Below are 24,489 nucleotides of genomic sequence, written 5' to 3' on the forward strand. Positions count from 1 at the left end.
TCACATGCTGTTGTGCAAATGGAATAGACAACAGGTGGAAATTATAGGCAATTACCAAGACACCCCCAATAAAGGAGTGGTTCGGCAGGTGGTGACCACAGACCACTTCTCAGTTCTTATGCTTCCTGGCTGATGTTTTGGTCACTTTTGAATGCTGGCGGTGCTTTCACTCTAGTGGTAGCATGAGACGGAGTCTACAACCCACACAAGTGGCTCAGGTAGTGCAGATCATCCAGGATGGCACATCAATGCGAGCTGTGGCAAGAAGGTTTGCTGTGTCTGTCAGCGTAGTGTCCAGAGCATGGAGGCGCTACCAGGAGACAGGCCAGTACATCAGGAGACGTGGAGGAGGCCGTAGGAGGGCAACAACCCAGCAGCAGGACCGCTACCTCCGCCTTTGTGCAAGGAGGAGCAGGAGGAGCACTGCCAGAGCCCTGCAAAATGACCTCCAGCAGGCCACAAATGTGCATGTGTCTGCTCAAACGGTCAGAAACAGACTCCATGAGGGTGGTATGAGGGCCCGACGTCCACAGGTGGGGGTTGTGCTTACAGCCCAACACCGTGGAGGATGTTTGGCATTTGCCAGAGAACACCAAGATTGGCAAATTTGCCACTGGCGCCCTGTGCTCTTCACAGATGAAAGCAGGTTCACACTGAGCACATGACATACGTGACAGAGTCTGGAGACGCCGTGGAGAACGTTCTGCTGCCTGCAACATCCTCCAGCATGACCGGTTTGGCGGTGGGTCAGTCATGGTGTGGGGTGGCATTTCTTTGGGGGGCCGCACAGCCCTCCATGTGCTCGCCAGAGGTAGCCTGACTGCCATTAGGTACCGAGATGAGATCCCCAGACCCCTTGTGAGACCATATGCTGGTGCGGTTGGCCCTGGGTTCCTCCTAATGCAAGACAATACTAGACCTCATGTGGCTGGAGTGTGTCAGCAGTTCCTGCAAGAGGAAGGCATTGATGCTATGGACTGGCCCGCCCGTTCCCCAGACCTGAATCCAATTGAGCACATCTGGGACATCATGTCTCGCTCCATCCACCAACGCTACGTTGCACCACAGACTGTCCAGGAGTTGGCGGATGCTTTAGTCCAGGTCTGGGAGGAGATCCCTCAGGAGACCATCCGCCACCTCATCAGGAGCATGCCCAGGCGTTGTAGGGAGGTCATACAGGCACGTGGAGGCCACACACACTACTGAGCCTCATTTTGACTTGTTTTAATGACATTACATCATAGTTGGATCAGCATGTAGTGTGGTTTTCCACTTTAATTTTGAGTGTGACTCCAAATCCAGACCTCCATGGGTTGATAAATTGGATTTCCATTGATTATTTTTGTGTGATTTTGTTGTCAGCACATTCAACTATGTAAAGAAAAATGTAGTTAATAAGATTATTTCTTTCATTCAGATCTAGGATGTGTTGTTTAAGTGTTCCCTTTATTATTTTGAGCAGTGTATATAATGTGTATATATTCCATCAGTAGTTTTACTGTGTAGAGAGTCTAGTCCATCAGTAGTTTTACTGTGTAGAGAGTCTAGTCCATCAGTAGTTTTACTGTGTAGAGAGTCTAGTCCATCAGTAGTTTTACTGTGTAGAGAGTCTAGTCCATCAGTAGTTTTACTGTGTAGAGAGTCTAGTCCATCAGTAGTTTTACTGTGTAGAGAGTCTAGTCCATCAGTAGTTTTACTGTGTAGAGAGTCTAGTCCGTGAGTCTAGTCCATGTTTTCCCTCTTGTTTATCACCTTCTGCTAAGTCTGTCTGTCTGTCAATTAATTACATTCATTCAAGGGAACAAAGGATGAAAGACTCAGGCTGTTTGAGATGTAAATAGACCAATTAATTGATATGCTGCTGTTGAATGAAAGGGATCTCTTCATCCAGAGATATAGTGCATTCAGAAAGTATTCAGACCCCTTTAGTTATTCCACATTTGTTAAATTACACTTATTCTTAAATTGATTCAATTGTTTTTCGCCCTCATTAGTCTACACACAATACCCCATAATGACGACTAAGCAGAAACAGATTTTTAGAAATGTTTGCAAATGTATATATAAAACTAAATCTAACCCTTTACTCAGTACTTTGTTGAAGCACCTTTGGCAGCGATTACAGCCTGGAGTCTTCTTGGGTGGGTGGAGCCACCCAGTAGCCTCCACCCAACCAGACGTAAGCCAGCATCGAAGCTCCTCAGTTTTTCCACCTGCCCAGGTGTAGATAGAGTTCGGGGCTTAACAGGGCTGTTTGGTTCTGGTCTCGTTTAACAGAGCTGTTTGGTTCTGGTCTCGTTTAACAGAGAACTGTTTGGTTCTGGTCTCGTTTAACAGGGCTGTTTGGTTCTGGTCTCGTTTAACAGAGAACTGTTTGGTTCTGGTCTCCTTTAACAGGGCTGTTTGGTTCTGGTCTCCTTTAACAGAGCTGTTTGGTTCTGGTCTCGTTTAACAGGGCTGTTTGGTTCTGGTCTCCTTTAACAGGGCTGTTTGGTTCTGGTCTCGTTTAACAGAGCTGTTTGGTTCTGGTCTCCTTTAACAGAGAACTGTTTGGTTCTGGTCTCCTTTAACAGGGCTGTTTGGTTCTGGTCTCGTTTAACAGAGCTGTTTGGTTCTGGTCTCCTTTAACAGAGAACTGTTTGGTTCTGGTCTCCTTTAACAGAGCTGTTTGGTTCTGGTATCGTTTAACAGAGAACTGTTTGGTTCTGGTCTCGTTTAACAGGGCTGTTTGGTTCTGGTCTCCTTTAACAGAGAACTGTTTGGTTCTGGTCTCCTTTAACAGAGAACTGTTTGGTTCTGGTCTCCTTTAACAGAGCTGTTTGGTTCTGGTCTCCTTTAACAGAACTGTTTGGTTCTGGTCTCCTTTAACAGAGCTGTTTGGTTCTGGTCTCCTTTAACAGGGCTGTTTGGTTCTGGTCTCCTTTAACAGAGAACTGTTTGGTTCTGGTCTCCTTTAACAGAACTGTTTGGTTCTGGTCTCCTTTAACAGAGCTGTTTGGTTCTGGTCTCCTTTAACAGGGCTGTTTGGTTCTGGTCTCCTTTAACAGAGCTGTTTGGTTCTGGTCTCCTTTAACAGGGCTGTTTGGTTCTGGTCTCGTTTAACAGAGCTGTTTGGGTCTGGTCTCCTTTAACAGAGAACTGTTTTTTTTCTTGCCTGAGTAGTCTCGTTTGCCAAAAATAAAATGAAACCATCTAGTGTTCAGCGAAATAACAACACAATGTCAAATACAGGAAGCCGAGTCAAATAATGAACATCCAATCACATTAACCGTTACTCTCTTCAGGGAATTCCACTAACGGTCCGTATGTAGCCGAACGGAGCTGTTGCTCATTCCGTTTGCTCGAAAATGGATAAATGGCTAAAAGAAAGTAAGGCCCGCGTCCATAGAGACACATACCAGCTCTACTGGTACTACTGCTACTACCAGCAGTACTACACCTGCTACTACCAGCAGTACTACACCTGCTACTACCAGCAGTACTACACCTGCTACTACCAGCAGTACTACACCTGCTACTACCAGCAGTACTACACCTGCTACTACCAGCAGTACTACACCTGCTACTACCAGCAGCACTACACCTGCTACTACCAGCAGCACTACACCTGCTACTACCAGCAGCACTACACCTGCTACTACCAGCAGTACTACACCTGCTACTACCAGCAGTACTACACCTGCTACTACCAGCAGTACTACACCTGCTACTACCAGCAGTACTACACCTGCTACTACCAGCAGCACTACACCTGCTACTACCAGCAGTACTACACCTGCTACTACCAGCAGTACTACACCTGCTACTACCAGCAGCACTACACCTGCTACTACCAGCAGCACTACACCTGCTACTACCAGCAGCACTACACCTGCTACTACCAGCAGCACTACACCTGCTACTACCAGCAGTACTACACCTGCTACTACCAGCAGTACTACACCTGCTGCTACCAGCAGTACTACACCTGCTACTACCAGCAGTACTACACCTGCACCTGTCAACGACACAAGTTGTTCTGCTTCCACGAGCACATCCAATGCTAGCAACAAATTACTATTCGACAAGCCAGTGAATTCTATGCGTTACAGCTGGATGAGTCAACAGACGTGGCGGGCCTGGCACAGCTTCTGGTATATGTCCGTTACGTTTACGGGGGGTCAATTAAGGAAGACATCCTCTTCTGCAAACCACTGGAAACCAGGACAACAGAAGAGGATATTTTTAAAGTACTGGACAGCTTTTGTGACATCAAATGGACTTTGGTGGTCAAGATGTGTTGGTATCTGTACTGATGGCGCAAAAGCCATGACAGGGAGACATAGTGGAGTGGTAACGCGCGTGCAAGCAGTTGCTCCCGACGCCACTTGGGTCCACTGCAGCATCCACCGAGAGGCTCTTGCTGCCAAGAGAATGCCTGACAGCTTGAAAGACGTTTTGGACACTACAGTGAAAATGGTTAACTTTGTTAAAACCTGTTGGGGCTACAGGTTAGCAATGAACCCCGAGCCGGGATTGCTAACAAGGCTGGAAATTCAAAACATCAAAAATCTAATAATTTCAATTTCTCAAACAATCAACTATTTTACACAATTGAAATGATAAACATCTCCTTAATCTAACCACATTGTTCGATTTTCAAAGAGGCTTTACGGCAAAAGCATAAAGTTAGATTATGTTAGGACAGTACATAGCCACAAAAGTACAAACATCCATTTTCAATTCAAGGTCAGGCGTCACCAAAAGCAGAAACCAGCTTGAATTATGCACTAACTTTTGTCAATCTCCATCAGATGACACTCCTAGGACATTATGTTATACAATACATGCATTTTTTGTTCCATCAAGTTCATATTTATATCCAAAAACAGCATTTTACAGTAGCGTGAAATTCAGATTTTTTCTTCTCTGAAATGCTTCCGGTGAACATTACAAAATTACTATTCGAAAACATTGGTAAATTATAATATTGTCATTCAAAGAATAATATATTATCATCTCGTAATTGCTACCGAATGGCCAGATCTCAAAATAACTTTACTGGGAAATCACATTTTGCAATAAACGGGGTGCTATGCTAAGAACAACAGGCTATGCTATACAGTTAGCATCATCTAAAATCGATAATAACATTGTAAATATCCCCTTACCTTTGATTATCTCCATCAGAAGGCAGGCATCCCAGGTCCGGAAGGCATCCCAGGTCCGGAACAAATGTGGTTTCTTTTGACAAAGTTCATAATTTATGTCCAAATAACACCAAGTACTTAGCGTTCATTATGCTCCCACAAAACGTGGTGGGGGGACTGTAAAATCACGCCGAAAAGCTAAAAAAAACTAGTAAATAATCTATTTATGTTCGTTCAAACATGTCAAATGTTGTTTAGCATTAATGTTTTGGTCCATTTTTAACGTTAAACATCAGTAATATTTTCACACAACCTATCCTATGTCTAGATAAACAATGAAGACAAAACTCACGTTTCTCAGATTTATGCGCAGGCGCAAAAAAATGAAGTGATGACATGTCAACTTCCTTGGATTCTAATTTGCTCTCTGTTTATCATAGACGCTTCAAACAACTTTATAAAGATCGTTGACATCTAGTGGAAGCCGTAGGTGTTGCGAAATGAATCCTTTCTCACTATGGTATCTATAAAACAATGACACTAAATAGTACAGTCACAATATTCACATTTTTTTGGGATCTATTTTTCACAGGTTTTAGCATGCAATATGAGTTTTGTTATACTTACAGACACCATTCAAACTGTTTTAGAAAATTCAGAGTGTTTTCTATCCGAATGTGTTAATAATATGCATATCCTAGCTTCTGAGTTGGTGTAGGAGGCAGTTAAAAATGGGCACATATTTTTTTCAAAATGTCTCAATACTGCCCCCGAGCCCCAACAGGTTTAAAGCAAGGCCCCTGAACTCTCTTTTATTTTCAGCACTATGCAATGATATGATTAAGAAGTTGGAGCTCTTCTCTGTCTGCATTAACAAGGACAACACACAGGTCTTTCCATCATTGTATGATTTTTTGTGTGCAAATGAACTCAAGCTTACGGGAACAATGTCAAATGTGATATAGTGAAGCACCTGAGTGAGCTGGGTGCTCAATTACGCAGGTACTTTCCTGAAACGGACGACACAAACAACTGGATTCGTTATCCCTTTCATGCCCTGCCTCCAGTCCACTTACCGATATCTGAACAAGAGAGACTCATCGAAATCGCAACAAGCGGTTCTGTGAACATTTTATTTACTCAGAAGCAACTGCCAGATTATTGGATTGGGCTGCGCTCAGAGTATCCTGCTTTGGCAAATCCTGCTGTTAAGACACTTATGCCCTTTGCAACCACATACCTATGTGAGAGTGGATCCTCGGCCCTCACTAGCATGAAAACTAAATACAGGCACAGACTGTGTGTGGGAAATGATTTAAGACTGAGGCTCTCTCCAATAAAACCCAACATTGCAGAGTTATGAGCATCCTTTCAAGCACATCCTTCTCATTAACCTGTGGTGAGTTATTCACCATTTTTTATGAACAAATAAGGTTTTATATGTAAGATGGTTTAATAAAGAGCAAAATTATTGATTATTATTATTTGTGCCCTTGTCCAATAAGAGCTCTTTGTCACTTCCCTTGAGCCGGGTTGTGACAGAAACTCACACTCATTCTTATGTTTAATAAATGTATCGTATAGTGTGTGTGTGGCAGGCTACAATGATGGCAGAAAACAACATTTGAGAGAGCGCTGACCCTGGTGCTAGAGGGGGTACAGCTGGAGGTTGAATGTTTGAAGGGGTACGGGACTATAAAAAGTTTGTAAACCACTTTAACACCACATTTCTTGTTGCCCAATCTTAAGAATAAGATACTTTTCTCATCACCAGATATCAGACTTTTCTGAGTTCTGACCGTCCGTCCCCTCTCTCTGTGTTCCAGGTATTCCAGTGAAGGATTATGGGTAGTTTTAAGGGCCATGCATTGCCGGGTAGTTTCTTCCTGATCGCGGGTCTGTGGTGGGCGGGAAAGTACTCTCTATGGTACGCCACCCTCAGGAACAAGAGTCTGGGCTCCACCCGGCTGGCCAGCCGATCCACACAGCGCCGCCTAGAGGTCATCGAGGGATCTGTCACCCTCTTCTTCTCCGTGGTTGGTGAGCATCAACACCCTGAGCATCCATATTATATGGGTTTTTTTATCACTTTGGTGCAATTTTCACAACACACAACACTCAAAACAGCCTTCCCTGTGGCTCAGTTGGTAGAGCATGGTGTTTGCAACGCCAGCATGGTGTGTGCAACGCCAGGGTTGTGGGTTCGATTCCCACGGGGGGCCAGTACAAATCCATGAAATGAAATGTATGAATTCACTACTGTAAGTTGCTCGGGATAAGAGCGTCTGCTAAATGACAAAAAATTTAAGATCATCAAAAAGGCAGTTGTTTCAAAACTCTAAGCACATTTTTTTTACCCCTTTTTTCGGAATATCCAAATGGTAGTTCTGATCTTGTCTCATCGCTGCAACTCCCCTGCGGACTCTGCCTTGCCACACCTGCCTAGCCACACTGCTTCTTGACACACTGTTCGCTTAACACGGAAGCCAGCCGCACCAATGTGTCGGAGGAAACACCGTCCGACTGAAGTCAGCTTGCAGGTGCACGGCCCGCCACAGCACAATGAGACCCCGGCCAAACCCTCCTCTAAACCAGACAACGCTGGGACAATTGTGCGCCGCCCCATGGGTCTCCCAGTCACGGCCCCAGTCACGGCCGGCCGTGACAGCCTGGGATCGAACCTGAGGCTGTAGTGGCACCTCAGCACTGCGATGCAGTGCTTTATCGCTGTGCCATTTTGGAGGCCCAACATTTTCAATTGACTACGTGCAACACACAAAATTATACAGTTACTTTTTCATTAAACTTAATCAGTATTTGTTCTCCAAATGCATGTTTCACATTGCAATATGTGTTCATATAAAGTCATTGCCTTTCACAATGAGATGCACACTTTTGATATGATTCTCTTTTGTTAAAAATATTTTACTATTACTTAAACGTTTGTTAAATTTATAGATTTTACATGTAAACTGGGTTGTCCACTACAGATTATGAGAACTACTACTACTAATGGAAATATATGTCTGTAAAGTAGAAACATAACAAGTATGATATACAGTGGTAAGAAAAAGTATGTGAACCCTTTGGAATTACCTGGATTTCTGCATAAATTGGTCATCAAATTTGATCACTGTATACACCAATGTCCAACTATGATGATGACTATTATGGTTTTACTTCAGAGAAAGTTAAAAAAAAATCTCTATGTAACAAATCGAATCACTTTACTTAAATTGCGTTGGGCAATACAGTACTGTAATACTGTAATACAGGCCAATACAGTACTATAATACTGTAATACAGGGCAATACAGTACTGTAATACTGTAATACAGGCCAATACAGTACTATAATACTGTAATACAGGGCAATACAGTACTGTAATACTGTAATACAGGCCAATACAGTACTATAATACTGTAATACAGGGCAATACAGGGCAATACAGTACTGTAATACTGTAATACAGGCCAATACAGTACTGTAATACTGTAATACAGGGCAATACAGTACTGTAATACTGTAATACAGGCCAATACAGTACTATAATACTGTAATACAGGGCAATACAGTACTGTAATACTGTAATACAGGGCAATACAGTACTATAATACTGTAATACAGGCCAATACAGTACTGTAATACTGTAATACAGGGCAATACAGTACTATAATACTGTAATACAGGGCAATACAGTACTGTAATACTGTAATACAGGCCAATACAGTACTGTAATACTGTAATACAGGGCAATACAGTACTGTAATACAGGCCAATACAGTACTATAATACTGTAATACAGGGCAATACAGTACTGTAATACTGTAATACAGGGCAATACAATACTGTAATACAGGCCAATACAGTACTATAATACTGTAATACAGGGCAATACAGTACTGTAATACTGTAATACAGGCCAATACAGTACTATAATACTGTAATACAGGGCAATACAGTACTGTAATACTGTAATACAGGCCAATACAGTACTATAATACTGTAATACAGGGCAATACAGTACTGTAATACTGTAATACAGGCCAATACAGTACTGTAATACTGTAATACAGGCCAATACAGTACTGTAATACTGTAATACAGGCCAATACAGTACTATAATACTGTAATACAGGGCAATACAGTACTGTAATACTGTAATACCGGCCAATACAGTACTATAATACTGTAATACAGGCCAATACAGTACTGTAATACAGGGCAGTACTGTAATACAGGCCAATACAGTACTGAATACTGTAATACAGGCCAATACAGTACTGTAATACTGTAATACAGGCCAATACAGTACTGTAATACAGGCCAATACAGTACTGTAATACTGTAATACAGGCCAATACAGTACTGTAATACTGTAATACAGGCCAATACAGTACTGTAATACTGTAATACAGGCCAATACAGTACTGTAATACTGTAATACAGGCCAATACAGTACTATAATACTGTAATACAGGGCAATACAGTACTGTAATACTGTAATACAGGCCAATACAGTACTGTAATACTGTAATACAGGCCAATACAGTACTGTAATACTGTAATACAGGGCAATACAATACTGTAATACAGGCCAATACAGTACTGTAATACTGTAATACAGGGCAATACAGTACTGTAATACTGTAATACAGGCCAATACAGTACTATAATACTGTAATACAGGGCAATACAGGCCAACACAGTACTGTAATACAGGCCAATACAGTACTATAATAATGTAATACAGGGCAATACAGTACTGTAATACTGTAATACAGGCCAATACAGTACTGTAATACTGTAATACAGGGCAATACAGGCCAATACAGTACTGTAATACAGGCCAATACAGTACTGTAATACTGTAATACAGGGCAATACAGTACTGTAATACTGTAATACAGGCCAATACAGTACTGTAATACTGTAATACTGCAATACAGGCCAATACAGTACTGTAATACAGGCCAATACAGTACTATAATACTGTAATACAGGGCAATACAGTACTGTAATACTGTAATACAGGCCAATACAGTACTGTAATACTGTAATACAGGGCAATACAGGCCAATACAGTACTGTAATACAGGCCAATACAGTACTGTAATACTGTAATACAGGCCAATACAGTACTGTAATACTGTAATACAGGCCAATACAGTACTATAATACTGTAATACAGGGCAATACAGGCCAATACAGTACTGTAATACAGGCCAATACAGTACTATAATACTGTAATACAGGGCAATACAGTACTGTAATACTGTAATACAGGCCAATACAGTACTGTAATACTGTAATACAGGGCAATACAGGCCAATACAGTACTGTAATACAGGCCAATACAGTACTGTAATACTGTAATACAGGGCAATACAGGCCAATACAGTACTGTAATACAGGCCAATACAGTACTGTAATACTGTAATACAGGCCAATACAGTACTGTAATACTGTAATACAGGCCAATACAGTACTGTAATACTGTAATACAGGGCAATACAATACTGTAATACAGGCCAATACAGTACTGTAATACTGTAATACAGGGCAATACAGTACTGTAATACTGTAATACAGGCCAATACAGTACTATAATACTGTAATACAGGGCAATACAGGCCAATACAGTACTGTAATACAGGCCAATACAGTACTATAATACTGTAATACAGGGCAATACAGTACTGTAATACTGTAATACAGGCCAATACAGTACTGTAATACTGTAATACAGGGCAATACAGGCCAATACAGTACTGTAATGCAGGGCAATACAGGCCAATACAGTACTGTAATACAGGCCAATACAGTACTGTAATACTGTAATACAGGCCAATACAGTACTGTAATACTGTAATACAGGCCAATACAGTACTGTAATACTGTAATACAGGGCAATACAATACTGTAATACAGGCCAATACAGTACTGTAATACTGTAATACAGGGCAATACAGTACTGTAATACAGGCCAATACAGTACTGTAATACAGGCCAATACAGTACTGTAATACTGTAATACAGGCCAATACAGTACTGTAATACTGTAATACAGGACCAGTACACTACTGTAATACAGGACTAGTACACTACTGTAATACAGGACTAGCACACTACTGTAATATAGGACCAGTACACTACTGTAATACAGGACCAGTACACTACTGTAATACAGGACCAGTACACTACTGTAATACAGGACCAGTACACTACTGTAATACAGGACCAGTACACTACTGTAATACATGACTAGTACACTACTGTAATACAGAACCAGTACACTACTGTAATACAGAACCAGTACACTACTGTAATACAGAACCAGTACACTACTGTAATACAGGACTAGTACACTACTGTAATACAGGACTAGTACACTACTGTAATACAGGACTAGTAAAGACCCAGTACACTACTATAATACAGGACTAGTAAAGGCCCAGTACACTACTGTAATACAGGACTAGTAAAGGCCCAGTACACTACTGTAATACAGGACTAGTAAAGGCCCAGTACACTACTGTAATACAGGACTAGTAAAGACCCAGTACACTACTGTAATACAGGACTAGTAAAGGCCCAGTACACTACTGTAATACAGGACTAGTAAAGGCCCAGTACACTACTGTAATACAGGACTAGTAAAGGCCCAGTACACTACTGTAATACAGGACTAGTAAAGGCCCAGTACACTACTGTAATACAGGACTAGTAAAGACCCAGTACACTACTGTAATACAGGACTAGTAAAGGCCCAGTGCACTACTGTAATACAGGACTAGTAAAGGCCCAGTGCACTACTGTAATACAGGACTAGTAAAGGCCCAGTGCACTACTGTAATACAGGACTAGTAAAGACCCAGTACACTACTGTAATACAGGACTAGTAAAGGCCCAGTGCACTACTGTAATACAGGACTAGTAAAGGCCCAGTGCACTACTGTAATACAGGACTAGTAAAGGCCCAGTGCACTACTTGTGTGAATACATTTCTTTATAAAAATAAAATGTTTTTTATATATACGGTGCATTCGGAAAGTATTCAGACCCCTTGACTTTTTCCACATTTCGTTAAGTTACAGCTTTATTCTAAAATGGATTACATTGATGAGAGAAAAAACAATCTACACACAACAAAAACTGGGTTTTAGACATTTTTGCAAAAAAAAAACCTGAAATATTACATTTACATAAGTATTCAGACCCTTTACTCAGTACTTTGTTGAAGCACCGTTGGCAGGGATTACAGCCTCGAGTCTTCTTGGGTATGACACTACAAGCTTGGCACACCTGTATTTGGGGAGTTTCTCCCATTCTTCTCTGCAGATCTTCACAAGCTCTGTCAGGTTGGATGGGGAGCGTTGCTGCACAGCTATTTTCAGGTCTCTCCAGAGATGTTCGATCGGGTTCAAGTCCGGGCTCTGGCTGGGCCACTCAAGGACATTCAGAGACTTGTCCCGAAGCCACTCCTGCGTTCTCTTGGCTGTGTGCTTAGGGTCGTTGTCCTGTTGGAAGGTGAAACTTCGCCCCAGTCTGAGGTCCTGAGGGCTCTGGAGCAGGTTTTCATCAAGGATCTCTCTGTACTTTCTCCCTTCATCTTTCCCTCGATCCACAATATATCGGTGAACATATCGGAATCAGCCGATATTAGCTAAAAATGCCAAAATCGGTATCGGCCGATGTCTAGTTTAACACCGATATGCTAAACCGATGTCAAAGCTGACGTGCTTACCTATATAACGTAGGTACATGACGTAATGACGACACGGAAAATTTTGCGCTACACGTGCAACACAGTGTTCCTAAACTAGCCCAAAATGTCTGCTGTGTGGATCTGTGTGTGGATCAACAAGTCGAGCAGTCATTTGAAAGAGTAAGACATTTTCAGCAACACAATTCAAAGGCGAAATCCATTAAAGTCAAGATAATGGGATTCATTGCCTTTGACAATCAACCGTTCTCTGTCGTGGGTGATGTTGGCTTTCGCCAACTGGTCGAGCACCGGTACACCAAGTGCGCTATTTTTCAGATGTTGCCCTACCGGAGTTACACAGTAATACCGTCACTGCTATCAGCTTCAAGACTAACTATGGAACGCCATTTGAGTCTTTGCGTGTCAAAACAGATACAGTAGCACTGTCAGAGCTGGACAAAACAAGCAAACACCGGCCACAAACGATGTGTTTTCAATACCGCATTGGTAATAAAGCATTATTTGTTCGACCGCAACTTCTGGGGTAGCTAACTTTAGCTTGGTACCTAGCTAGCACCAATACAACCAGCCTGAAAAAAATGACCTGTAGCTCAAACTGCAGTCATTTTCATTATTCTTAGCAATGATTTAGGAATCCTTGTAAGTATTAGCTTGGTTGCCGCTTGTTGTTCGCCTATTGAAATTGAACTTCAGTTCATGAAAATAAATAGCTAGCCAGCTACTTAACCCTGTTGCCCAACGTTAACGTTATAAGCGGCCAGCTAGCTTCACCTGGCTAGTGACGCTCGACCAGACCGGGTTATGTGTTGTGAAGCTAGACACAATAAGGATTAGGCACAATAGTGGAATTTGCGGTTTGCCTTCAATATAGAAGTATGTCACAGTGACGCAAATGAATACAAATAACAGAATTATGTCATACTTTTATTTTGAAGGGTAACCGCAAAGTCCACTGTTGTGGCTCATCCTTATTGTGGCTAGCTTCACATAGATGGTCCGACCACCATTAATCAAATAAGAACTGTCTTATAAATGAGGGTTATTTTAGATGATGACACCTAGCTATATAGTTAGCTAGCTAACTATAGCTACTGAAACAGATTGTTGTTTTGCTATGATTTTGGGGAAGAACATTGTTTGCATCCATGAGCTAGCTAGCTTTTCTTTATGACCACCACTGTAGGTGCACGACACAACTTTACCAGCATCATAGCATACACTGATGAATCGTTATGACGTATGAAATACGAGTAATCGTGTAATAACTACGTAAAAAATGTATGAACGCGTTCAATTATTATGTTACGTGCAGTCATATTCAGGGCCTGATTGGTCAACAAGCTTAATTGACACGTCAAATCGCGTTAAGTAGTATCTTTTTTGACACGCAAAGACCCAAACGGTGTTCCATAGAAATCAGTAAGAACAAATTCTTATTTACAATGATGGCCTACCCCGGCCAAACCCAGACGACGCTGGGGCAATTGAGCGCCACCCTATGGGACTCCCAATCACGGCCGGATGTGATACAGCCTGGATTCGAACCAGGGACTGTAGTGACGCCTCTTGCACTGAGATGCAGTGCCTTAGACCGCTGCATCCATGTGTGTGTGTTAACTATTTAACTGTACTCGAATGCTTAAAAGGCCGTAAAAATGTTTATATTGGTTATCGGTATCAGGTTTATTCGCAAGGAAAATATTGGATATCTGTCACGTCCTGATCCTAGTAAGATGTCATTTTCTATAGTAGAGTAGGTCAGGGCGTGACAGAGGGTGTTTTTGGGTTGTTCTATGTTTTTCTATTTCTATGTTTAAGTTCTAGTTTTTCTATTTCTATGTTGGGATTGTTTGGGTTGATCTCTAATTGGAGGCAGCTGATCCTCGTTGCCTCTGATTAGAGATCATATTTAAGTAGGAGTTTTTCTTCCTGGGTTTTTGTGGGTAGTTGTTTTCTGTTTAGTGTATGTCACCTGACGGAACTGTTGTCGGTCGTTTTGTTGTTTTTGTTAAAGTGTTATTCATTAAAAGTAAATATGAGCACTATACACGCTGCGCCTTGGTCCCCTTTATACGACCCGCGTTACAATATCGGTATCGGCCAAAAATGTCATATTGCTGCATCACTAATCCTGACTAGTCTCCCAGTCCCTGCTGCTGAAAAACATCCCCACAGCATGATGCTGCCACCACCATGCTTCACCGTAGGGATGGTGCCAGGTTTCCTCCAGCTTGGCATTCAGGCCAAACCAAATCTTGGTTTCATCAGATCAGAGAAACTTGTTTCTCATGGTCAGAGTACCTTAGGTTCCTTTTGGCTAACTCCAAGTGGGATGTCATGTGCCTTCTACTGAGGAGTGGCTTCTGTCTGACAACTCTACCATAAAGGTCTGATTAGTGGAGTGCTGTAGAGACGGTTGTCCTTCTGGAAGGTTCTCCCATCTCCACAGAGGAACTCTAGAGCTCTGTCAGAGTGACCACCGGGTTCTTGGTCACCTGCCTGACCGAGGCCCTTCTCCTCTGATTGCTCAGTTTAGCCGGTCGGCCAGCTCTAGGAAGAGTCTTGGTGATTCCAAACTTCTTCCATTTAAGAATGATGGAGGCCAATGTGTTCTTGGGGACCTTCAATGCTGCAGACTTTTTTTGGTACCCTTCCCCAGATCTGTGCCTCGACACAATCCTGTCTCGGAGCTCTACGGACAATTGCAGGATGCACCTGAGCTCAATTTCGAGTCTCATAGAAAAGGGTCTGAATACTTTCCGAAGGCACTGTATATATACTGAACAAAAATATAAGCGCAACATGTAAAGTGTTGGTCCCATGTTTCATGAGCGGAAATAAATTAAAATGCAAATCAATTTATAACATTTTTGACATGCGTTTTTCTGGATGTTTTTGTTGTTATTCTGTCTCTCACTGTTCAAATAAACCTCCCATTAAAATTATAGACTGATCCTTTCTTTGTCAGTGGGCAAACGTACAAAATCAGCAGGGGATCAAATACTTTTTTCCCCTCACTGTACATTGAGAAGATATCATTATTTTGTGTTTTGGTGATTAAACCAATGTTTCACAGTAAAGATTTTGGATCAATGGTTGTGTGGTGAAAGATATCTACAAACAAAATGAATGCACAATGAAAGGTTTTGAATGTGCTGTCTGGCTGCTTTATGAGTGTTACCAGTTTGGAGCTTTGTACTAAGAGTTTTGAAAATTCACCATATACTAGCTGGTACTGTCTGTAATTAAAACAACAGACTGGGGACGATCAGACAAACTGGGAGTTTTAGGATGTTTTGTTGCTGGACTGCTGACGGTCATTTATAGCAGAGGGAGACTATGATCAGAAGTTTCCCTCTGCCATAAATTAGACATTTCTAAAAGACCAAGAATCTTTTCTCTGGGACGTTTAAGAGAATCCTGCCGTTCTGTTTTTTTTTTCAGGGATGCTGGCGGAGCAGTTTGTATCAGACGGGCCACGGCTGCACCTGTATGACTACAGCGAGCATCACTGGGACAGACTCCATAACTGGCAGCACTCCACCATGTATCTCTTCTTTTGCTTGGCTGGAGCCATGTCTCTGATTGTACACACCACCGACGCTGCTCCACTGGCCCTCGACAGACTAATGTTGGCCATCGCCTTCTTCATAGAAGGTAATAGGTCTGGGCAGGCAGGGGAGATGGAGATGTCCTGAGGTAATAGGCTTTGGTAATTAGTTAGCTAGCTCACATGCAGTGTTACAGCCATAGAAAATGGGTTCACCACTGGAATGAACATCTCCACCCGGCACAGCCAGAAGAGGACTGGCCACCCCTCATAGCCTGGTTCCTCTCTAGGTTTCTTCCTAGGTTCCTGCCTTTCTAGGGAGTTTTTCCTAGCCACCGTGCTTCTACACCTGCATTGCTTGCTGTTTGGGGGTTTTAGGCTGGGTTTCTGTACAGCACTTTGAGATATCAGCTGATGTAAGAAGGGCTATATAAATACATTTGATTTGATTTGATATTTAAGTCAATGGGGCTGTAGTGCCGTGGACCGGCGCTCCATCACACTACTGATGATTATTCTGTGTTTCCCAGGGTTCTTGTTCCTGTACCACCTCCACGGCAGAGCCATGCTAGATGTCCATGTTCACCAGCTGCTGCTGTTCTGTGTGTTTGGAGAGGCCATGGTGTCCTTTCTGGAGGTGTTCCACAGAGGGAACATTCTGCTGGAGCTTCTGAGAGCATCACTCACCATCCTGCAGGGGAGCTGGTTCTGGCAGGTCGGTCATCGAGTTATCGTCTGTCTCTCTAGTGACATTCTGTTCTCTTTATAGTGCCTTATTTAGACCGGGGGGGGGGTTAGGGAGCTAGATATACAAGGAACAGGGTGCCATTTGGGATGCACAGACTTTTTCTCTCTCTCTCTCGTGTGTGTGTGTGTGTGTGTGTGTGTGTGTGTGTGTGTGTGTGTGTGTGTGTGTGTGTGTGTGTGTGTGTGTGTGTGTGTGTGTGTGTGTGTGTGTGTGTGTGTGTGTGTGTGTGTGTGTGTGTGTGTGTGTATGTATTTGTTACAGAGTTGAAGTAGAGGACTAGCTCTAATCAAACACCTTATAACAGCGTTCTCATGTTAAAGTCCCTAAGTCACAGCTAACATTATCTCATCTCCCCTTCAGGTTATGGACACTGTACTGTATATGTTGTGGGGATACACGATTCCAATGTCTATTTAGTAGAGCACAAATTGATCTCCTGAACACTAAATCATGGTAGATAAGTCTACTTCCACTCAACCTGGGTAGATAGGCCTACTGTACTTCCACTCAACCTGGGTAGATAGATCTACTGCACTTCCACTAAACCTGGGTAGATAGACCTACTGTACTTCCACTCAACCTGGGTAGATAGACCTACTGTACTTCCACTAAACCTGGGTAGATAGGCCTACTGTACTTCCAACTAAACCTGGGTAGATAGGCCTACTACTGTACTTCCAACTAAACCTGGGTAGATAGGCCTACTGTACTTCCAACTAAACCTGGGTAGATAGGCCTACTACTGTACTTCCACTAAACCTGGGTAGATAGGCCTACTGTACTTCCAACTAAACCTGGGTAGATAGGCCTACTGTACTTCTACTAAACCTGGGTAGATAGACCTACTGTACTTCCAACTAAACCTGGGTAGATAGGCCTACTGCACTTCCACTCAACCTGGGTAGATAGGCCTACTGCACTTCTACTAAACCTGGGTAGATAGGCCTACTGTACTTCTACTCAACCTAGGTAGCTAGGCCTATTAACACTAAACATGGGTAGATACGCCTAGTTCCACTCAACCTGGGTAAATATGCCTACTGTACTTCCACACAACCTGGGTAGATAAGTCTACTGTACTTCCACACAACCTGGGTAGATAAGCCTACCCGGCCTTCCCTGTGGCTCAGTTGGTAGAGCATGGTGTTTGCAACGCCAGCATGGTGTGTGCAACGCCAGGGTTGTGGGTTCAATTACATTTACATTTTTTTTTTTTTACATTTTAGTCATTTAGCAGACGCTCTTATCCAGAGCGACTTACAAATTGGTGCATTCACCTATAATATCCAGTGGAACAACCACTTTACAATAGTGCATCTAAATCTTTTAAGGGGGGGGTTAGAAGGATTACTTTATCCTATCCCAGGTATTCCTTGAAGAGGTGGGGTTTCAGGTGTCTCCGGAAGGTGGTGATTGACTCCGCTGTCCTGGCGTCGTGAGGGAGCTTGTTCCACCATTGGGGTGCCAGAGCAGCGAACAGTTTTGACTGGGCTGAGCGGGAACTGTGCTTCCTCAGAGGTAGGGAGGCGAGCAGGCCAGAGGTGGATGAACGGAGTGCCCTTGTTTGGGTGTAGGGCCTGATCAGAGCCTGAAGGTACGGAGGTGCCGTTCCCCTCACAGCTCCGTAGGCAAGCACCATGGTCTTGTAGCGGATGCGAGCTTTGACTGGAAGCCAGTGGAGAGAGCGGAGGAGTGGGGTGACGTGAGAGAACTTGGGAAGGTTGAACACCAGACGGGCTGCGGCGTTCTGGATGAGTTGTAGGGGTTTAATGGCACAGGCAGGGAGCCCAGCCAACAGCGAGTTGCAGTAATCCAGACGGGAGATGACAAGTGCCTGGATTAGGACCTGCGCCGCTTCCTGTGTGAGGCAGGGTCGTACTCTGCGAATGTTGTAGAGCATGAACCTACAGGATCGGGTCACCGCCTTGATGTTGGTGGAGAACGACAGGGTGTTGTCCAGGGTCACGCCAAGGCTCTTAGCACTCTGGGAGGAGGACACAAGGGAGTTGTCAACCGTGATGGCGAGATCATGGAACGGGCAGTCCTTCCCCGGGAGGAAGAGCAGCTCCGTCTTGCCGAGGTTCAGCTTGAGGTGGTGATCCGTCATCCACACTGATATGTCTGCCAGACATGCAGAGATGCGATTCGCCACCTGGTTGTCAGAAGGGGGAAAGGAGAAGATTAATTGTGTGTCATCTGCATAGCAATGATATGAGAGACCATGTGAGGATATGACAGAGCCAAGTGACTTGGTGTATAGCGAGAATAGGAGTGGGCCAAGAACAGAGCCCTGGGGGACACCAGTGGTGAGAGCACGTGGTGCGGAGACAGATTCAATTCCCACGGGGGGCCAGTACAAAAACAATAAATACATGAAATGAAAAGAATGCATTCACTACTGTAAGTCGCTCTGGATAAGAGCGTCTGCTAAATGACTAAAATGTAAAAAAATAAAAAATAAATGTAAATGTACTTCCACTCAACCAACCTGGGTAGATAGGGTTACTTCCACTCAACCAACCTGGGTAGATAGGCCTACTTCCACTCAACCAACCTTGGTAGATAGGCCTACTTCCACTCAACCAACCTTGGTAGATAGGCCTACTTCCACTCAACCAACCTGGGTAGATGGGCCTACTTCCACTCAACCAACCTGGGTAGATAGGCCTACTTCCACTCAACCAACCTGGGTAGATAGGCCTACTTCCACTCAACCAACCTGGGTAGATAGGCCTACTTCCACTCAACCTGGGTAGATAGGCCTACTTCCACTCAACCTGGGTAGATAGGCCTACTTCCACTCAACCTGGGTAGAGAGGCCTACTTCCACTCAACCTGGGTAGATAGGGTTACTTCCACTCAACCTGGGAAGATAAGGTTACTTCCACTAACCCTACAGTGGCTTGCGAAAGTATTCACCACCCTTGGCATTTTTCCTATTTTGTTGCCTTACAACCTGGAATTAAAATGTATTTTTGGGGGGTTTGTATCATTTACATAACATGTCTACAGCTTTGAAGTGGCAAAATATTTGTCAATACTTTGTAGAGCCACCTTTTGCAGCAATTACAGCGGCAAGTCTCTTGGGGTATGTCTCTATAAGCTTGGCACATGTAGCCACTGGGATTTTTGCCCATTTTTCAAGGCAAAACTGCTCCAGCTCCTTCAAGTTGGATGGGTTCCGCTGGTGTACAGCAATCTTTAAGTCATACCACAGATTCTCAATTGGATTGAGGTCTGGGCTTGGACTAGGCCATTCCAAGACATTTAAATGTTTCCCCTTAAACCACTCAAGTGCTGCTTTAGCAGTATGCTTAGGGTCATTGTCCTGCTGGAAGGTGAACCTCCGTCTGTCTCAAATCTCTGGAAGACTGAAACAGGTTTTCCCTCAAGAATTTCCCTGTATTTAGCGCCATCTATCATTCCTTCAATTCTGACCAGTTTCCCAGTCCCTGCCCATGAAAAACATCCCCACCGCATGATGCTGCCACCACCATGCTTCACTGTGGGGATGGTGTTCTCAGGGTGACGAGAGGTGTTGGGTTTGTGCCAGACATAGCGTTTTCCTTGGTGGCCAAAAAGCTCAATTTTAGTCTCATCTGACCAGAGTTCCTTCTTCCATATGTTTGGGGTGTCTCCCACAAGCCTTTTGGCAAACACCAAATGGGTTTGCTTATTTTTTTTCTTTAAGCAATGGCTTTTTTCTGGCCACTCTTCCGTAAAGCCCAGCTCTGTGGAGTGTACGGCTTAAAGTGGTCTTATGGACAGAAACTCCAATCTCCCTGTGGAGCTTTGCAGCTCCTTCAGGGTTATCTTTGGTCTCTTTGTTGCCTCTCTGATTAATGCCCACCTTGCCTGGTCTGTGAGTTTTGGTGGGCGGCCTTCTTGGCAGATTTGTTGTGGTGCCATATTCTTCCCATTTTTTTATAACGGATTTAATGGTGCTCCGTGGGATGTTGAATGTTTCGGATATTTTTTTATAACCCAACCCTGATCTGTACTTCTCCACAACTTTGTCTGGCCTGTTTGGAGAGCACCTTGGTCTTCATGATGCCACTTGCTTGGTGGTGCCCCTTGCTTAGTGGTGTTGCAGACTCTGGGGCCTTTCAGAACAGGTGTATATATACTGAGATCATGTGACACTTAGATTGCACACAGGTGGACTTTATTTAACTAATTATGTGACTGAAGGTAATTGGTTGCACCAGATCTTATTTAGGGGCTTCATGGAAAAGGGGGTGAATACATAGGCACGCACCACTTTTCCATTTTTTATTTTATCGAATTGTTTGAAACAAGTAATTTTTTTATTTCACTTCACCAATTTGGAATATTTTGTGTATGTTCATTACATGAAATCCAAATAAAAATCTATTTAAATTACAGGTTGTAATGCAACAAAATAGGAAAAACGCCAAGGAGGATGAATACTTTTGCAAGGCACTGTAGGTAGATAGGCCTGCTTCCACTAAATGGTGATTTGGATTTATTATGGATCCCCATTAGTTCCTGCCAAGGCAGCAGCTACTCTTCCTGGGGTTCATTATGGATCCCCATTAGTTCCTGCCAAGGCAGCAGCTACTCTTCCTGGGGTTTATTATGGATCCCCATTAGTTCCTGCCAAGGCAGCAGCTACTCTTCCTGGGGTTTATTATGGATCCACATTAGTTCCTGCCAAGGCAGCAGCTACTCTACCTGGGGTTTATTATGGATCCCCATTAGTTCCTGCCAAGGCAGCAGATACTCTTCCTGGGGTTTATTATGGATCCCCATTAGTTCCTGCCAAGGCAGCAGCTACTCTTCCTGGGGTTTATTATGGATCCCCATTAGTTCCTGCCAAGGCAGCAGCTACTCTACCTGGGGTTTATTATGGATCCCCATTAGTTCCTGCCAAGGCAGCAGCTACTCTTCCTGGGGTTTATTATGGATCCCCATTAGTTCCTGCCAAGGCAGCAGCTACTCTACCTGGGGTTTATTATGGATCCCCATTAGTTCCTGCCAAGGCAGCAGCTACTCTTCCTGGGGTTTATTATGGATCCCCATTAGTTCCTGCCAAGGCAGCAGCTACTCTTCCTGGGGTTTATTATGGATCCCCATTAGTTCCTGCCAAGGCAGCAGCTACTCTTCCTGGGGTTTATTATGGATCCCCATTAGTTCCTGCCAAGGCAGCAGCTACTCTTCCTGGGGTTTATTATGGATCCCCATTAGTTCCTGCCAAGGCAGCAGCTACTCTACCTGGGGTTTATTATGGATCCCCATTAGTTCCTGCCAAGGCAGCAGCTACTCTTCCTGGGGTTTATTATGGATCCCTATTAGTTCCTGCCAAGGCAGCAGCTACTCTTCCTGGGGTTTATTATGGATCCCCATTAGTTCCTGTCAAGGCAGCAGCTACTCTTCCTGGGGTCCAAACATATTAAAGCACTTACATCACACATAAAACAAAATATAAAACAGTACATCATATAACATTATTACACCACTACATATCTACAATACAACATGTATAATACCACCATACAACACTACAATATATGCGTATGCATGTGTCTGTGTGTGTGTGTCTCTTCACAGTCCCCGTTGTTCCATAAGGTGTATTTTTATCAGTTTTTTTAAAATCTGATTCTACTGCTGCATCAATTACCAGATGTGGAATAGAGTTCCATGTAGTCATGGCTCTATGTAGTGCTACGCGCCTCCCATAGTCTGTTCTGGACTTGGGGATTGGCACACAGGAGACCTGAGTTAGAACCACTGTTACTTACTTACGTACTGACTTTATTTTCCCCATGGGGGGTTACCAATTAAACATTAAAAATAAATAATTTAAAAGCCTGCTGGCCTTACTGGGTGGATAGGAACATTAGCCTGCTGGACCTTACTGGGTGGATAGGAACATTAGCCTGCTGGCCTTACTGGGTGGATAGGAACATTAGCCTGCTGGCCTTACTGGGTGGATAGGGACATTAGCCTGCTGGCCTTACTGGGTGGATAGGAACATTAGCCTGCTGGCCTTACTGGGTGGATAGGAACATTAGCCTGCTGGCCTTACTGGGTGGATAGGAACATTAGCCTGCTGGCCTTACTGGGTGGATAGGAACATTAGCCTGCTGGCCTTACTGGGTGGATAGGAACATTAGCCTGCAGGCCTTACTGGGTCTATAGGAACATTAGCCTGCTGGCCTTACTGGGTGGATAGGAACATTAGCCTGCTGGCCTTACTGGGTGGATAGGAACATTAGCCTGCTGGCCTTACTGGGTCCATAGGAACATTAGCCTGCTGGCCTTACTGGGTGGATAGGAACATTAGCCTGCTGGCCTTACTGGGTGGATAGGAACATTAGCCTGCTGGCCTTACTGGGTCTATAGGAACATTAGCCTGCTGGCCTTACTGGGTGGATAGGAACATTAGCCCGCTGGCCTTACTGGGTGGATAGGAACATTAGCCTGCTGGCCTTACTGGGTCTATAGGAACATTAGCCTGCTGGCCTTACTGGGTGGATAGGAACATTAGCCTGCTGGCCTTACTGGGTCTATAGGAACATTAGCCTGCTGGCCTTACTGGGTGGATAGGAACATTAGCCTGCTGGCCTTACTGGGTGGATAGGAACATTAGCCTGCTGGCCTTACTGGGTGGATAGGAACATTAGCCTGCTGGCCTTACTGGGTGGATAGGAACATTAGCCTGCTGGCCTTACTGGGTGGATAGGAACATTAGCCTGCTGGCCTTACTGGGTGGATAGGAACATTAGCCTGCAGGCCTTACTGGGTCTATAGGAACATTAGCCTGCTGGCCTTACTGGGTGGATAGGAACATTAGCCTGCTGGCCTTACTGGGTGGATAGGAACATTAGCCTGCTGGCCTTACTGGGTGGATGGGAACATTAGCCTGCTGGCCTTACTGGGTGGATAGGAACATTAGCCTGCTGGCCTTACTGGGTGGATAGGAACATTAGCCTGCTGGCCTTACTGGGTCGATAGGAACATTAGCCTGAGCTATTTAGGAGGGATATCACACCTGGCACAAATTATTGTCTAGTTGTGTTTTTCCTGCTGAGGGGTGCCCTATACCTGCACCCAGAGGGGAGTAGTTCAAAGTCCGGGTACAGGGGGTGGCTTGGGTCTAAAATGATTTTGTGAGCCTTACGGAGGGCCTTGACCTTAAAGATCTCATCCAGGCCTGTCTGTTTGACTCCAAGAACCTTGGGGAGGGCCCTGACCTTAAAGATCTCATCCAGGCCTGTCTGTTTGACTCCAAGAACCTTGGGGAGGGCCCTGACCTTAAAGATCTCATCCAGGCCTGTCTGTTTGACTCCAAGAACCTTGGGGAGGGCCCT

The 24,489-nt window shown here is 43.9% G+C and overlaps 1 protein-coding gene across 1 annotated transcript in view; it reads left to right on the plus strand.

Moving 5' to 3' along the window:
- The window catches only part of tmem45a (transmembrane protein 45a), a 56,682-nt gene that overhangs the window by 19,450 nt on the left and 12,743 nt on the right, over positions 1-24,489 (plus strand). Inside the window, exons 2-4 of the mRNA XM_045697529.1 lie at positions 6,956-7,169; positions 16,302-16,514; positions 16,938-17,122. Coding sequence (XP_045553485.1) covers positions 6,974-7,169; positions 16,302-16,514; positions 16,938-17,122 — 594 coding nt within the window. The 5' untranslated portion in view covers positions 6,956-6,973. The remainder of the gene's footprint in view (positions 1-6,955; positions 7,170-16,301; positions 16,515-16,937; positions 17,123-24,489) is intronic.

This window comes from Salmo salar, chromosome ssa16 (genome assembly GCF_905237065.1).
Source record: "Salmo salar chromosome ssa16, Ssal_v3.1, whole genome shotgun sequence".
NCBI lineage: Eukaryota > Metazoa > Chordata > Actinopteri > Salmoniformes > Salmonidae > Salmo > Salmo salar.